This window comes from Pristis pectinata, chromosome 4 (assembly GCF_009764475.1).
Source record: "Pristis pectinata isolate sPriPec2 chromosome 4, sPriPec2.1.pri, whole genome shotgun sequence".
NCBI lineage: Eukaryota > Metazoa > Chordata > Chondrichthyes > Rhinopristiformes > Pristidae > Pristis > Pristis pectinata.
Window position 1 is genome coordinate 51,013,133 of NC_067408.1, and position 16,406 is coordinate 51,029,538.

Here is a 16,406-nt window from a genome sequence, read left to right on the forward strand (position 1 = left end):
CATATACTGACTGCTGTCTGGGTGGAAAAAGTTGCCCCTCAGGTTCCTATTAATTCTTTCTCCTCTCACCCTATGTCCTCTTGTTCTTGATTCCCCAACCTTGGGAAGAAGACTGTGCACATTCTATGCCCCTCATGATTTTATACACTTTTATAAGGTTACCCCTCATTCTTCTACACTCCAATGAAAGAAAGTCCCAACCTGCTCAACCTCTCTCCATAACTCAGTCCTTAAAGTCCTGGCAACATCCTCATAAATCTCCGCTGCACTCTTTCCAGCTTAATGGCATCTTTCCGATAGCAACGTCTCTGTAATGGCCACAACTTCATAGTTCCGTGTACTGATCCAGACCCAAAATTCATCTGCCTAACCCGTAATACTCCTTGCATTGAAATAAACACATTTCAGCCCATCAGCTCCACCATTCTCATTAAACTGTCCCTGCCTGTCCTTTCTTTCAGATTTGTCATAACCTTTACTTTCCCATCAATCTCTCCAACTACCATTGTCTTGTTTATAAGGGAAAGCAATTCTTGAACAGGCTGTAAAACCTTTTGCCTTGCTACACAAGTGATGTTGTGTTAGAGGATCTAATTTTTTTTCCAATGGGTTGTCCAACTAAAAGCAAACTATAATAATAATTCAGTTTTGTGAAACCTAACTTTTCCACCAGTACGTCTATAAAGAACAAGGTTCGTCAATTCATGAAGTACAGAACAGAAATTGTCCTTAGTGCTACACAATCCAAGACACACAGGAGGGCAGGAAGTGGGAAATGTGAGGGAGAAGGTTGGGGGGGCAATGAATAAAGAAGCAATCATTAATCATGGTGCAGAGAACAGAACCACTTCAGGGCATGACTTTCTTGGAAAGAAGTGGCAGTCAATCAAAAGACAGGAAAAAGGAGGTTAACATTTTCAGACTGATTCTCCTGATCTCCTTTGGCTGACACTTGGTGAATCAACACTGAAACTCCATCAACATCCCACTGAAGTTAGAGCAGGTGATTGGTGAGAATTCCTGCGGAAATTTTACCTTTGCTCATTTGTTTTTGACAGGAAGATTTTGACTAATTCTACAGTTATTTTTCTGCAGCTACATTCATATTGATTGTCCAGCATATCAACATGGTAATGAGATTGCTGGGATGGGGAGTAAGTTATTCCTACAATCCTTGTTTACCATAATACCAGGGCTAAATGAAGTTCAATCACTTTTTCTGCTAATGTGTGCCAAGTTGGACAGGCACTGTATCCTAATATCCTCCACTCTCAATCCACCCAACTTCGTTCATTAGTGTGAACAAAATTTTGGAAATCTCCCCTTGGATATCTGTGCCTTTATCTGTTTCTTCTCCATTATGAAGCGAACATTATAAGAACCTAGCTGTATTTTCATAGAATGTTCTCACTAAATCCTATGGCTGTGTAGGCTACACTGATACATATTAACTGCTTGCCTTTTGTTAAATAGTTTATAGTTTTGTAATGTTGCCCAAATTTTGAAACCAGTATGCAAGTTTCAAGTCTGAAATCTCCACCAATCAGTCAACAACAAGTACCCAAACTCAAAGCAACTCCAATTAGCAAATATTCTAGAAACAGTTGCCTAGATTCAGATCATTACGATTGAAAGTAGTTTTGCCTGTCCATAAATATTATTATCTAGTCACCTCTTGTCTGTTTCACTTTAAGTATGCCACTACTCTAGTTCACAACTAATCATCAGCTTCCCTTTCCAGCAGAAGAGCAATGGTCTACCTGAACTACAAAGCCACTTTCTGTTGTCAAATAATTCAGCCCATATTCCTTTTATAGAGACATAGAGCTATTCAGCACAAAAACAGGTTCTTCAGCCCAATTGAGGACAGTGTTGGTAAGGGTAATGTCCTAGAGTATGTAGATATCAAGAGAAAGGATGTGTTGGAGATGTTAGAAAATATTAGGACAGATAAGGCCCCGGGGCCTGATGGAATATTCCCCAGGCTGCTTCGTGAGGCAAGGGAGGAGATTGCTGAACTGTTGGCTAGGATCTTTGAGTCCTTGTTGTCCACGGGGATGGTACCAGAGGATTGGAGGGTGGCGAATGTTGTCCCCTTATTCAAAAAAGGTAGTAGGGATAGTCCAGGGAATTACAGACCAGTGAGCCTTACGTCTGTGGTGGGCAAGCTGTTGGAAAGGATTCTTAGAGATAAGATCTATGAGCATTTAGAGAATCATGGACTGATTAGGGACAGCCAGCATGGCTTTGTGAAGGGAAGATCTGCCTCACTAGCCTGATAAGGTTCTTTGAGGAGGTGACCAGGCAGATTGATGAGGGTAGTGCAGTAGATGTGGCCTACATGGATTTTAGTAAGGCGTTTGACAAGGTTCCGCATGGTAGGCTTCTTCAGAAGGTCAGAGGCCAAGGGATCCAGGGGGTCTTGGCCGTGTGGATTCAGAATTGGCTTGCCTGTAGAAAGCAGAGGGTTGTGGTGGAGGTAGTGCATTCAGATTGGAGGGCTGTGACTAGTGGTGTCCTACAGGGATCAGTTCTGAGACCTCTACTTTTTGTGATATTTATTAATGACTTAGATGAGGTGATGGAAGGGTGGGTTAGCAAGTTTGCAGATAACACAAAGATTGGTGGTGCTGTGGATAGTGTGGGGGCCTATCGAAGCTTACAGAGGGATATTGATAGGATGCAGAGCTGGGCTGAGAAGTGGCAGATGAAGTTCAATCTGGAGAAGTGTGAGGTCATACACTTTGGAAGGACAAACTCCAAGGCAGAATACAAGGTAAATGGCAGGATTATGGGCAATGTGGAGGAGCAGAGGGATCTGGGGGTTCATATTCACAGATCACTGAAAGTTGCTATACAGGTGGATAGGGTAGTTAAGAAAGCTTATGGGATGTTAGCATTCATAAGTCGTGGGATCGAGTTTAAGAGCCGCGAAGTAATGATGCAGCTTTACAAAACTCTGGTTAGACCACACTTAGAGTACTGTGTCCAGTTCTGGTCGCCTCATTATAGGAAGGATGTGGAGGCATTGGAAAGGGTGCAGAGGAGATTAACCAGGATGCTGCCTGGATTAGAGTATGGATTATGAGGAGAGACTGAAGGAGGTAGGGCTTTACTCATTGGAGAGAAGGAGGATGAGGGGAGACATGATAGAGGTATACAAAATATTAAGAGGAATAGATAGTGTAGACAGCCAGCGCCTCTTTCCCAGGGCACCAATGCTCAGTACAAGAGGGCATGGCTTTAAGGTAATGGGTGGGAAGTTCAAGGGAGACGTCAGAGGGGGGGTTTTCACCCAGAGGGTGGTTGGTGCATGGAATGCGCTGCCTGGGGTGGTGGTGGAGGCTGATATGTTGGTCAAGTTCAAGAGATTGTTAGATAAGCATATGGAGAAATTTTAAGATAGAGGGATATATGGGAGGAAGGGGTTAGATAGTCTTAGGAGTGGTTTGAAGGTCGGCAGAAGGGTCTGTATTGTTCTATGGTTCTAACTCATCCATGTTGACCAAGTTGTCTACTTGAGCTAGTCCCACTTCCCAGTGTTTAATCCATATTCCTCTAAACCTTTCCTAATCATGTATCTGTCTAAATGTCTTTTAAATGTTATGATTGTACCCACCTCTATCACTTCCTCTAGCAGCTCATTCCATATACCCACCACCCTCTCTGTGGAAAAAGTTGCCCCTCAGATCCCTTTTAAATCTCTCTCCTCTCACCTTAATGCTATGTCCTCTAGTTTTAATTCTGTGCCCTTATGATTTTATAAACTTTTATTAGGTCACCCCTCAGCTTCCTATGCTCCAGGGAAAAAAGTGCCAGCCTTTCCAGTCTCTCCTTAGCTCAAGCCCTCCAGTCCCAGTAACATCTTCATGAGTCTCTTCTGCACCCTTTCCAGCTTAAAGACATCCTTGCTATACCCAGGTGACCAGATCTGCACACAGTATTCCAAATGTGGTCTCACCAATGTCTTGTACAGCTATAACATGATGTCCCAACTCAATGCCCTGAACAATGAAGGCAAATGTGCCAAACATCTTATTCACCACTGTGTGTACCTGTGTCTCCACTTTCAGGGAGCTATGTACCTGTAAATCTAGGCCCCTCTGTTATACAACACTTTCTAGGGCCCTACCATTTACGGTGCAAATCCTGCCCTGGCTTTACTTACCAAAGTGCAACACCTCACACTAGTCTGAGTTAAATTCCATTTGCCATTCTCTGGCCCACTTCCCAAATTGGTCTAGATCTCCTTCTAAACGTATATAACCCTCTTCACTGTCCACTACACCACCAATTTTGATGTCAACCACAAACTTACTGACCATACTAACATTGTCATCCAAATCATTAACATAGATGCAAATGACAGTAGACCCAGCACTGATCCCTGCAGCACAACACAGAGTTCCACTCTGAAAAACAACCCTCCTCTACCAACTTCTGCCTCCTTCCATCAAGCCAATGTCATATCCAATTGGCTAACTCATCCTGGATTCCATGTGATCTAACTTTCCAGACCAAGCTACCATGCGAGTCCACCGCCCTGCCCTCGACAATCCTCTTGTTCACCCCTTCAAAAAAAAACTCTATCAAATTTATCCATATAAGACCATAAGACACAGGAGCAGAATTAGGCCATTCAGCCCATCGAGTTTGCTCTGCCATTCGATCATGGCTGATTTATTTTTCCCTCTCAACATCATTCTCCTGCCTTCTACCCATAACCTTTGATGCCCTTACTAATCAAGAACTTATCAACCTCCGCTTTCAATATACCCAATGATTTGGCCTCCACAGCCATCTGTGGCAATGAATTCCACAGATTCACCACCCTCTGGCTAAAGCAATTCCTCCTCATCTCTGTTCTAAAGGGACGCCTTTCTATTCTGAGGCTGCATCCTCTGGTCCTAGACTCTCCCACCACTGGCAACATCCTCTCCACATCCACTCTATCCAGGCCTTTCAATGACATTAATATAAAATGTTATTTCCCATCAAGAGTAGCCTGTTTTCCGCCAGTCAAGGTAAAACATTGTGGGGCTCCTCAATATTGACATTCTTTGAATTGTTGATAGCCTGTTAGACTTGCAAAGAAGAAGGATTAGTGCAATACTTAAAAGATAAATTCATAAATGAAATCTCAGAACTGGTAAACATCCAGTGCCTCTTTGTATTGGAAAGGCTTTGTGATTTGTCAACAGTTCCTCACTGAGCTCCCTCTGATTCCTCGGTAGTTTAAGGAGAGATATGAAGGCAGATAGCCATTCCCAATTTGACTTTTGGCAGTGATCACTGAATCTTGCATAATGGTTGCACTGATGCTTTGCTGCTATTTTGACTGGTCTATTCCAAGTTTTCAATACTGTGTAGTGTTAGGACCTAAATTCCTGACCCACCACAGGCAAAATAGAACCTAAGATATAGATTAACATAGCTTCAACCCTAACTATGTCAGGCTTGCTTCTGACAATAAGGACATTTCACAGTGCCACATAAAAAGACTAGATTCTGTCTCCGCTCATCAGACAGAAGTGCAATTAAAGATCAGAAGAGTAGGAATAAGGACATGGAGGCAGGCCTTGTAATAAGAGTTTAATGTTGGCTTTCTGTCTAATGTGCATTTTGCAGGGTACTGGATGGTTAAAATGCTTCCAAGTCAGTAAAGAGTTCATGTTGAATCACCCTGTACCTGGGACAAATGGAAGTGAAGAAAAGCAGAGAAGATTATGCCTGAGGTTGTCTGCCTTCTTTGCCAGAACCATTACCCGAGATTTATTTTGCTTGATTCTCCCTGTTGAAGGAAGTCGCAAAACACAGTACCTGTTGCATTTAACAGCAACTGCGTTGCAAATGAAGAGTATTTTGAAGCAAAATAAAACCACATTAATGGCAATGATACACAAAAAGAAGTGTCTTAGACATGGAACCAAAGTGAAGAAAATCAACTTATCCCTGCTGTGCAGGGGAACGTTAATATATCAGAACACCACTGCATTCAGGACTAAAGGGTGAGGACATCGCAGAGGGAATAACTTACGATTACGAATTTGTAATCAAATTTCTCAGAGAAGAACTGATAAGTGGTGATGTACAGAACTTAAACCGTACAGGGTTAAAGGACATCACACAGAATTACAGGGATTCTATTCATTTCTTCAGCAATGGTATCACTGATGAGGGCATTTCTTGACCAAGGAAGACATGATAGGTTACTAGAAAGAAACGAAGGAAGACTGGATGACACTTGGGGACTAAAGAACTAATGAGACCTCTGTGAGGAGGTTAATCATTCATCGGGAGAAGCATACCTGGACCCAGTTGAGCAGCTATGGCAACATTTATGTGAACTGTTGTGTAAGTTTACGATGATTCAAGATCCGTGCATCTAGGTCCTTCCCTCATAGCTGCGAATATATTAACTCATTCCTCACTAGTTTGTAGACTTTGAACAAAACTGGATCTTATGGGCAATCTGAAAGCCGGTGGTAAAATATAATCGGTGCCTTTCATTATCCCACTGTGGATTTAATAATAAGTTGACTTTCTTTTCCTAGGTCTCTGAGGAAAATATATGATCCCATTAGCTTTCCCTATTATCATGGTGAATGGAGGTGTAAATGAACAATCTGGTAACCGGTAAACTGTTCACAATTGATGCACAATGGACTCACAACTGAGTAAACAGTAGGTTTGTTCTATGTTGAGCTTCCTGAACTCACTCCATTTAATTCATGTGGAGCTTGTTAATGTCCTTCTTGTGGACCCCATGATTTACCACAGCCTAACTTAGTACTCCTTTTAGTATGAAATTTGGAGAAATTCAGTTTCAGAAAGTGGAGTTCCTGTGTAGGCCCCACCCATGTATATCTCATCATAAGGGTGGCATTACCTCACAAGTTGAATAATTTGAAGAGGTTTCATATACAGATGTCAGGAAGAGAAGATGTCTTGGTAACAAGTTAGCGTGAATATGAGGTGATGAAATCTTAAGAACAGACAACTGACCAGAAAGCCATAGAAAAATGCTTAAAGTAAAACTTACTTGAAATAAGATTGAATCATGAAATGAAAGGCAATGATTTGGTCACCTATGTAAAAGAGAACCTTTATGAAAGCATAGAGGATGTGACTTACAGATATGAAAGCCATGCTTTATATGGTAGTCCTGGATCCTATTTAAAGGATAGGCCAAGACATTCGCATTGGTTACAAGCACTAGAGCATGATGTCAACAGAACTGAATGTGGCAAAAGTGAGTGCAATCATCAGCTGACACCGTTGAATTGGTTTAGTGCTGGCAACCAAAGATGAATTGACCTCCACTCCCTTTTCTAGATCTGTCTGGTTGCATTGTGTTTCTACTTTGCGATCTGAGATCTGTTCCTTTCTTCAATCTCATTTTCTTGGTGTTGTTTGCATTTTAATCTTCTTCCAGCTTTGTTTCAATATAAATTGGTAATTTTTTAATCATTCCAAGTGCTGTTAACTGCTTTAGTTTAGGATAGCATTTAAAAGAATTGCATGGGCATTAAAGAGACTAACTTCATATGTAGGATTGGGCTAGACTGGTTGCATCTTTGTGCATGGTCAGACTTGCACAGCTACCTGGCAGGAAGCAGCCAATTACAATGCTGTTGAGTTCTACCCCTTGTCAATGTCACATTGTGTAAACCCTCTGTTTGTAGAGGATTCCACTTCAGGCTGAGAGGGGCTGAGGAATAGAACACTCAGGCCTGAAAATGTACATCAACAGAGTTGAGGAAGTTCTTTTGAAAGATTTCCACCAGTCCTCAAGACAGCCTGAATAACTCAATGCAATTCCATACATTGTCCCAATTTACCATCTCTTTGAAGCAATACTGGATCATTTCCGCTGCAACAGTAACTCAGTGTTAAGGAGTGAGATGTGGCTCTTAGAGTGTGGTCAAGGCTGACAGAACTTTGGCACAGTTAGCTATCTTGATGTAAAATCATAGACAGTTACAATGTAAGAGGGGGCCATTCAGCCCAATGTGTCTGTGCCAGTTGATAAGCAGCTATCCAGCCTAATCTCACCTTTCAGTGACTTAATCCATAGCCCTGCAAGTCACGTGTTCTTCAAGTACACATTGAGGTACAGTTTAATTATGATGAGAGTTTCTGCTTCTCCCACCCTTTCAGTCATTGAGTTCCAGACAGTTATCAACCTCCGGGTTAAAATGTAGTTCAGAGGGTAGAGATAGTCCAACTGCTAATAGTACACTCAAAAGCATTTATAATATCAGATAGCCTTGGAAATGTGCTACAGCCAAATAGCCTGAATCTCAATGCCCACACAAGATGTGGTCCTTGGTTTTCAGACACCCTCTGCATCTCCTCCCACTGCATCATATAAATCAAACAAGACTGCAAGATCTATAGTATGTTTTGTCGTACTGATGCACATTCCATTCTCTGGGGTTTAGCTGAACACCTAAGGTCACCACCTCTCTGGTACTGACCTGAATTTGTCTCTTGAATGCTGCAAACATTCACAGAAGCATTAAAATAGCTGTACATTTTTTTAAATTTTCCTTAAACAGTTTCATTTCTTAGTTATAAAAATATTTGAAAATGCAAGTAAAAAGCTGTTGACCAGATAGTTAGGAGATGAAATCTCCAGGAATCCTGAGGACCTGCCCAAGGCAGGAAAGGTGACAGGAAACTAAAAAAGAAAGGAAGGGTTTTTATTCTTCTGCTACCTTATTGGCCCAACTAGGGGTTAAATCTCTGGCTCAGAAAACTTATCAGGTGAATCTAGGCTTTCCGAGTTTGTGACTCTCCTTCCTCCACACAAACAGGCACTTCCAGTTAAGAATGAGTTAATACATTCAGCAGGAGCTAGGCGAATGATGAAAACTTGAAAATATTATTTTGCAAAACTTAATTAAGTAATTAAAATGATGGTTTGCAGAAACTCTACCATAGATCCTTTGAATAATATCCGAGGGGGTCTGTGAGCAGATGTAACAAAATGTATTAATGTGTAGAGGAATATTAATGCCATGTTATGTTTATGAACGGTTATTTTTTTAATTTATTATTGACACTATTTAAACAAGTATTTAGTTGGAGTTTGTATAAAGAAATAAAAACATGTTTTTCCTATAATTTTGTATTAACCTACCTCATCTCTTCCCTGTGCCCTGCTGTCTCCTGTGAGTATCCTTTGTAAATCACTCCCTAATAGAAACTGGGGTGTGAATACCTAATCCAAACACTCTTGAATTCAAAATGATTCATAAGGTCATTAATTATGTAGACTGCTGGGAGAAGATACACAGAGAAGAAAGCTCCCAGTGCTCAGTTAATAAATCAGATTTGGGGAAAGACATGGGGCACTACAATCAGCTTCTGGAAGGAGACTTATAAATTAGGAGCAGGAGTAGGCTACTTGTTCCCTCATGCCTTCTCTGCCATTCACCATTCTCATCTACCTTCAACAACTCTGCTTCCATCAGTCTTTGAGGAAGAGAGTTCCAAAAGAAGAATATTCCAGGAATTCTACTCCTGATTGTCTTGGAATCGGAAAGGGAGAACAGGATTAGGACCATCCATCATGCCCTTCACAGATGATTGTCCTTGTATAATGTGGAGCTTCAGTTGCTGAATATGTCCAAGATAGAAATGGGTAGATTTGTGGATATTAGGGGAAATCGAGGCATATGCGGTTTGTGGAAGAAAATGAGGCTGATTAAAATGATCGGCCTGATCTTATTGAATAGGCTGAATGGCCTACTCATGCCTCAACTTCTACTGCTCTTAATAGCAACACCCATGCACCATTGTAGCACAGAAATGGAGAGAGAAAGGGAGAAAACTGACCGTCCAAAAAAATTTAATTAGAAGTGAATTAACTAACTGTCCACAGGAGCAGAAAGATAATATGTCAAGTTACTAGTGGGATTTGTTTAGTACTTTTAAAATAAGAATCAGAGTGACCACCTTACTGCAGTTGTGCAGAAGAGGTATGTGCATATGCCTCCAAGACGTCATTGCAAAAAACAGAGATACAAATTAGTCCCTTGGTCACGTGTGATACACACAATATAATAAAGCACGAGTGATTGTACCAAGCTCTTTGAAAGGAAGAATAATATGTATTTGGTATTGTATCGGATGTTTGACTAATTTTTACCCCAAAGTGTTAACACAACAGAACAGCACAGGAATAGGCATTTCAGCCCATGATGTTGTGCCGAATTAATTAAGCTGATGATGCCTAATTAAATTAATCCCTTCTGCCTGCACATGGTCCATATCCCTCCATTCTCTGCACATTCCATAATAATTCAATTTTTTAAAACCTAACTTTTCCACCAGTCTCTCTAAAAACCCCTGCATCTCCCAACTTTGGCAGCAATGGGCTGATTTTAATTCCCAGGTCTTGTTTACTCAATCAACTTCTCATCCAAAATGGACAGGAACAGACAAGTGGACAGCTTCCAAGAGGAGGAGGGCATTGGCCAGTACCAGAGGGATGATCAGCAACCAGGAATAAGTCACAGGATAGAGGTGGAAAGTCCTACAGGAGAGAAGAAAGGAAAATCTATTGTGTAGAAAGCTTAAATCTTCCTTAAACTGGACTGAAACAATGGGTTTGCCAGGGCAGTCTTGCTTGTGGATTTTGGACAGGAAATAGAAGCAGGGTTTGTGGGGTTGGGGCACTAATGTTGGAAGCTGTGGAGGGAAGATCAACTGAAACAATGAGTCTACGGGGGCAGTCCTGGAGTTCTTTGATTTTCACTTAAATCTTCCCTGCTCCTCTTCCATCACAAGTGATTATGAGTATTCATCTCAGAGACCAATTTGCAAATTAAGTTTCTCTTCCAAATGAAAACACCCCAACTTCAATACTGCTGAGAGTGCAGGTCTAGGTTAAATCCCCAAGTCTCAGAAAATGAAGCACATAAGTCATAAGATTGCAACAACAACCTTTCTCATTGTGTTCCCTTTTACAAGGACTACTCAAGTGTGCGATTAGTGGTCCTGGCCTGGGCACAACCTGTAACTCTAGTGTCAGTTGCATTCAAACCTGAGCTAGTTTTCAGAGTTTATCAGTTTTTATTTGGTTAACTTTCTGCTTAAATTCCTTTAGCTGTAAAATCCTCAACGCACAAAGCAATAACAACAGACAAGGTGTTCAAGGAAGAGGAGAAAAAGGTGGATGGAATTCTGAAAGGATTCATCCAGCTGGCTCTTCATATGAGGAGTCGGGTTAATCCAAGCCTCCATTCTTTCCCATATACTCATAATGTCCACTCCAGATTGTAACTCATTGTGCAAAAGACAGTTTTCCCACATTGCCTTTGTTTTTTTTTGATTAAAAATATTCCTTGATGTATGCAAGAGTGGTAGGTGAAATTTTTATAACTTAATGGGAAGAGTGGTTTGCCTCAAAAATGTGAAGATTTTAAAATCGGACTATCTAATCCACCAGCTGTACATATCCAGATTTTAATCAACTTTCTCTTTAAATCTAGGATCCTTGATTAGTTTTATTAGTGTCAGTTCCTTAACATGCTACATGTTTTTAATTTTGAGAAAGTGCTTACAAAGGTCCTTGTGCCTACAAAAGAAAGATTAATTCTAAGAGTCTGCTCAAAGGATATCAGTTAGCAAAAACTTGCCATGGTTATTACCTCAGTGCTGAAGGATGGTCAGTTGGGGTGGCCTCAAGAGCAATATTTCTTTCAGGGATGCAGTGGGAACATTCCAGCCGGTATTAGAACAACCTTAAACTAAATACTGTGCCTCAATGAATTGGACCAGCTGACTGAAACAATACCAGATGTGGCCTTACTCTTGCTGCTTTAACTGTGGATTCACCAGTTCATCTTGCACACAGTCAAAGGATATCGGAGGAACAACCTATATAGTTTTCTGCATCAGTGAGGGGTTCACAGCTGGACCAACAACAATAAAGGTAGGATCCTTCATAAACTTCCTACTATGTCTTTCTAATGAGCAATTATTGGATCAACAACATCTGGTCACAGTAAGGGTTTACAGTGGCCAACAAATTTAACTTTACCAGCATCATAAAGCCATTTGACTCATGTGCCAGCTCCTTAAAAGAGATCCTTAATTATTTCCTATTTTCCTTCCTTTAACCTTTAGAAATTCCTTTAAACCCTTTCAAATATATAAATGGTGTTTAAGAGCCTGTTACATAGACACATGAGTATGCAGGGAATGGAGGGATATGGATCATGTGCAGGCAGAAGAGATTAGTTTAATTTGGCATCATGTTTGACACAGACACAGTGGGCCGAAGGGCCTTGTTCCTGCGCTGCACTGTTCTATGTTCTAAATCTCCTTTTCAAAGCTGCCATTGAATCTGCTTCCAACACCCTGTCAGGCAGTTTGAGTTCCAGGTCACAGCAACTTGTGACATAAAGGAGAAGGCAGGGGATTTTTTTTTGTTCTTGTCTGTTATCATAAAACTGTGTGCTCTGAGTGTTAACCTCCTGAGAGCTGGTGTAGTGTCTCCTTATTCACCTTGTCAAAATCCTTCATAATTTTAGTGTCATAGAGTTATACAGCACAGCAATAATCCCTTTGGCCCAACTGGTCCATGCCAACTGAGATGCCCCATCCAAGCTAGTCCCTTTTGCCAGTGTTTGGCCCATAACCTTCTAAACCTTTCCTATCCATGTACCTGTTCAACTGTCTTTTAAAAGTTTTTGTACCTGCCTTAACCACTTCCTCTGGCAGCTCATTCCACACACATACCACCCTCTGTGTGTAAAAAAAAAGTTGCCCATTTTGAACAGTTTCATTAAACAAGACATACAGGCCTTGAGTACAACATAGATTCCCCAAAATTTTATTCATTTTTTTTGTAAGGTCGTGATTGGCAATGCCTGCAATTATTTTCCATCTCTATTCATCCTTGAGAAAATAGTGGTGAGCCACCTTGAACCACTGTAGTCCTTCTGGTGAAGGTTGTTCCACAGTGTTGCTGGGTGGGGAGTTCTGGTAATGATGAAGGACGGGTGATGCATTTCCAGGGAAGAATTACACACGACTTGGAGGGGAGCCTGTAGGTGGGCTATTCCTATGTGCCAAATGCCCACCTCCTCCTTAGTGGTAGAGGTCATGTTTGAGAGATGCCCCAGTGATAGGGGTAAGGTGAAATTGTAAGGAAGGTTACACAGGCTGTGCTTGAGTCCAGAAAATTAATGTGTGATCTAAGTGGGAATTTTTTTTAAGATGATTAAGAGCCATGATGGAGAAACTATTTCAAATGGTAGAGGAGACCCGAAAAATGCAGCATGATTTGAAAACTATTGGCAGGTCTTTGAGGAGTGGTGTCCTTTGCATAAATCTGGGCCCTCCCCTCTAAAAAGGTATTGAGGCTTGGGGTCAGTTGTACATGTCAAAACTGAGTTTCTAGCTTTTTGTTAGGTTGAGGTATTAAGATTTACAGAACCAAGGTAGGTAGAGCTAAGGTGGAGATCAGCCAGGATCCAACTGGATCTCAGAGCAGGGTCACTGGACTGAATGACCTCCTCCTGTTTCCAAACTTCCTGTGTAAGAAGGTGAGGCAAAGTGGACGAAAATGAGCCCATGGCTCATATACTGACAAGTAGGGCATTGTTTGGTGTCACAACTCTTGGAGCAATGGAGAAGAAAAGGAGTTCGAGATTAATGATGATTGGGCGAGTAGAATTGGTGTTGGACAAAGAAAAGAGCTAAAAGAACACTGATGTAGTTTTGGTGAAGCATTATTTTAACACATTTAAAGGATGAAATAGTAATCGTTCCTGTGATTGCCATGTTGACTGTTGCTTTACCAATCTTCCTATTACAGTGCAATTTAACATTGACTTAATCCAACCATAACATTCTATGTTGAGGCACTCATGCTGTTGAAACTGATGATCAGTACACTGCACTGACCAGCATATTAATCAAAGTGATGTAATTTTAAACCCACTTCCTTAACAGATATGTTTCTAAAAGTGATGACTGGAACATTGCACACACTATTACAAAGGGGTATCTTATTCTGTCTCTCCCACTGATAACATTGTTCAATTTTGTTCCTGCAATGAAACAACATGACATTCAGTCTTATGGCGTATGTTACAATCACAATGCATGGATCTTAAGTTTGATCTCCAGGCTGACACTTCTGTAGAGAGCTGGGGTGTGATACAGAAGCGAAAGCACCAATTTTGAGACAGGACATTAACCTGCCCTTTGCTTGCACATAAAAAGATCGGCTGTGATCCCTGTGAACAATCTGTCAATGTTCACTATCTGGGTGACATACTGAGTCTGCCAGCATCTACATTCCATCTGATTGCAACGGTCACCCCTCCAAACCAGTTTATTAGTTTAAATGGTTGCTGAGAAACAACATACTGTGTCCATTGTTTAGAGCCTATTGCCGCCACATGGAATAAATTATGTCAATTGCTCCTGACTATTAGCTGGTCCCTGGAGTTTGGATCTGTGCTGTGTCATGTGTTTCCCATTTCCTCTTCGATGCATCCCTGGAATTCTGACGTTAAAGTGGGCCATGAAAAAGTATGTTAACATTTTGACTGCAGCTTTCACTGTTGGTTTAGCAATAGTACTGTTGGTGGGAAGGGGAATGCTAGTCCTTTAATTAACTTTCAGTGTGGAGCAGACATCAGTGTGATTGGATATCAGCCAGAGATGAGTCTTTGAATTGTATACGCAAGGCTCCAGTCAAGAAAAACATGTTGCAGACAGCGTCTCCAAAGTAAATATTAGCAGGAGTAATGATATTTTTCAATATTTTGATAGTTTATGCATTGATGGGTTCATACATACAGACTGGATATCACTTAGGGAATGATCAGTGTAAACCAGATGACATTAACTCTTTCATTGACTTATTATGATCATAGACAATAGGTTAGAACTTTACACATTAATGAATTTTTTCTTTATTTTGCTTTTGTTAATTGCTAAAACTTGGTTCAATTTCCCTAATATGCAATCTATAATTGGAAGGTGGGAGAAAATAATCCTTTAAACCTGTATATAGCCTCACAACATAAATGGAGGCCATTTGGCCCATTGAGTCTATGCCAGCTCACAGAGAAATCCCATTCTCCGAATGTTTCTCTGTAGCTTATTCTCCCACATTGCCATCAGTTCTACCATTCACCTACACTAGGGGACATTTTAGACTATCCAATTAACCTGCCCACCCCCATGTCTTTGGATGTGGGAGGGAACTGGAGTACCCAGAGGGAGAATGCGCAAACTCCACACAGACAACAATGGAGGTCTTGCCCTTGTTTGCCCGCCCAAAATACGTCATATTACACTTGTCTGGATTAATTCCTACCCCTCATTGTTCTGCCCAACTTTCCACCTGATTTCTCTCATGCCATAACCTCAGCCAATCCTCTAAGTATCCATAACACCACCAATTTTTGTATCATCTTCAGACTTGCTAATTATGCCTCCCTACATAGGGGAAAGAGAGCTTAGTGGCATGGTGTCATGACAACAGCCTTTCCTCAGTCAGGAAAATACAAGAGCTGGTCACTGACTTCAGGAAGGGTGATGGTGCACATTGCTCCTGCTTACATCAATTGATGCTGAGGTGGAGGTGGTTGAGAGTTTCAAGTTCAGAGGTGTAAACATCATAAGTTGTCCGTCCTGGTCCAACCACATAGATGTCATGGACAAGAAGATCGACCAGTGCCTCTACTTCCTCAGAAGGCTCAAGAGATTCAGTGAGTCCCTGTCGACTGTCACCAATTTTTATAGGTGCACCCTAGAAAGCATTCTATCCAGATGCATCATGGCTTGGTATGGTAATTGCTCTGCCCAAGACGGCAAGGAACTGCAGAGAGTTGTGGACACAGCTCAGCACATCACCAAAACCAGTTTCCCCCTCCATGGACTCTGTCTACACTTCTTGCTGCCTCAGTAAAGTGGCCAATGTAATCAAAGACTCCTCCCACCCCGATCATTCTCTCTTTTCCCCCCTCCCATTGGGCAAAAAATAGAAAAGTCTGAAAGCACATACCACTGGGCTCAAGGACAGCTTCTATCCTGCTGTCATAAAATTATTGAATGGACCTCTTGTATAATAAGATGGACACTTGACCTCACAATCTACTTCATCATGGCCTTGCACCTTATTGTCTGCCTGCACTGCACTTTCTCTGTAACTGTAACACTATATTCTGCATTCAGTTATTGCTTTTCCCTTGTACTACCCTGATGCACTGATATAATGAAATGATCGGTATGGTTGGCATGCAAAACAAAGTTTTTCACTGTACCTCAGTACATGTGACAATAATAAATCAATTTACCATTTACATTCACTTCCAAGTCATTCACATACATCACAAACATCAATAGCCTCAGCAGTGACCTTTGTGGTACAC

The 16,406-nt window shown here is 41.3% G+C and overlaps 1 protein-coding gene across 1 annotated transcript in view; it reads left to right on the forward strand.

The window, feature by feature from the left end:
* Nucleotides 1-9,071, forward strand: part of LOC127569745 (janus kinase and microtubule-interacting protein 2-like) — a 190,559-nt gene extending 181,488 nt beyond the window's left edge. The window contains 1 exon segment of the mRNA XM_052014582.1: nucleotides 5,629-9,071. Coding sequence (XP_051870542.1) covers nucleotides 5,629-6,012 — 384 coding nt within the window. The 3' untranslated portion in view covers nucleotides 6,013-9,071.
* The last annotated feature ends 7,335 nt before the right edge of the window (nucleotides 9,072-16,406 follow it).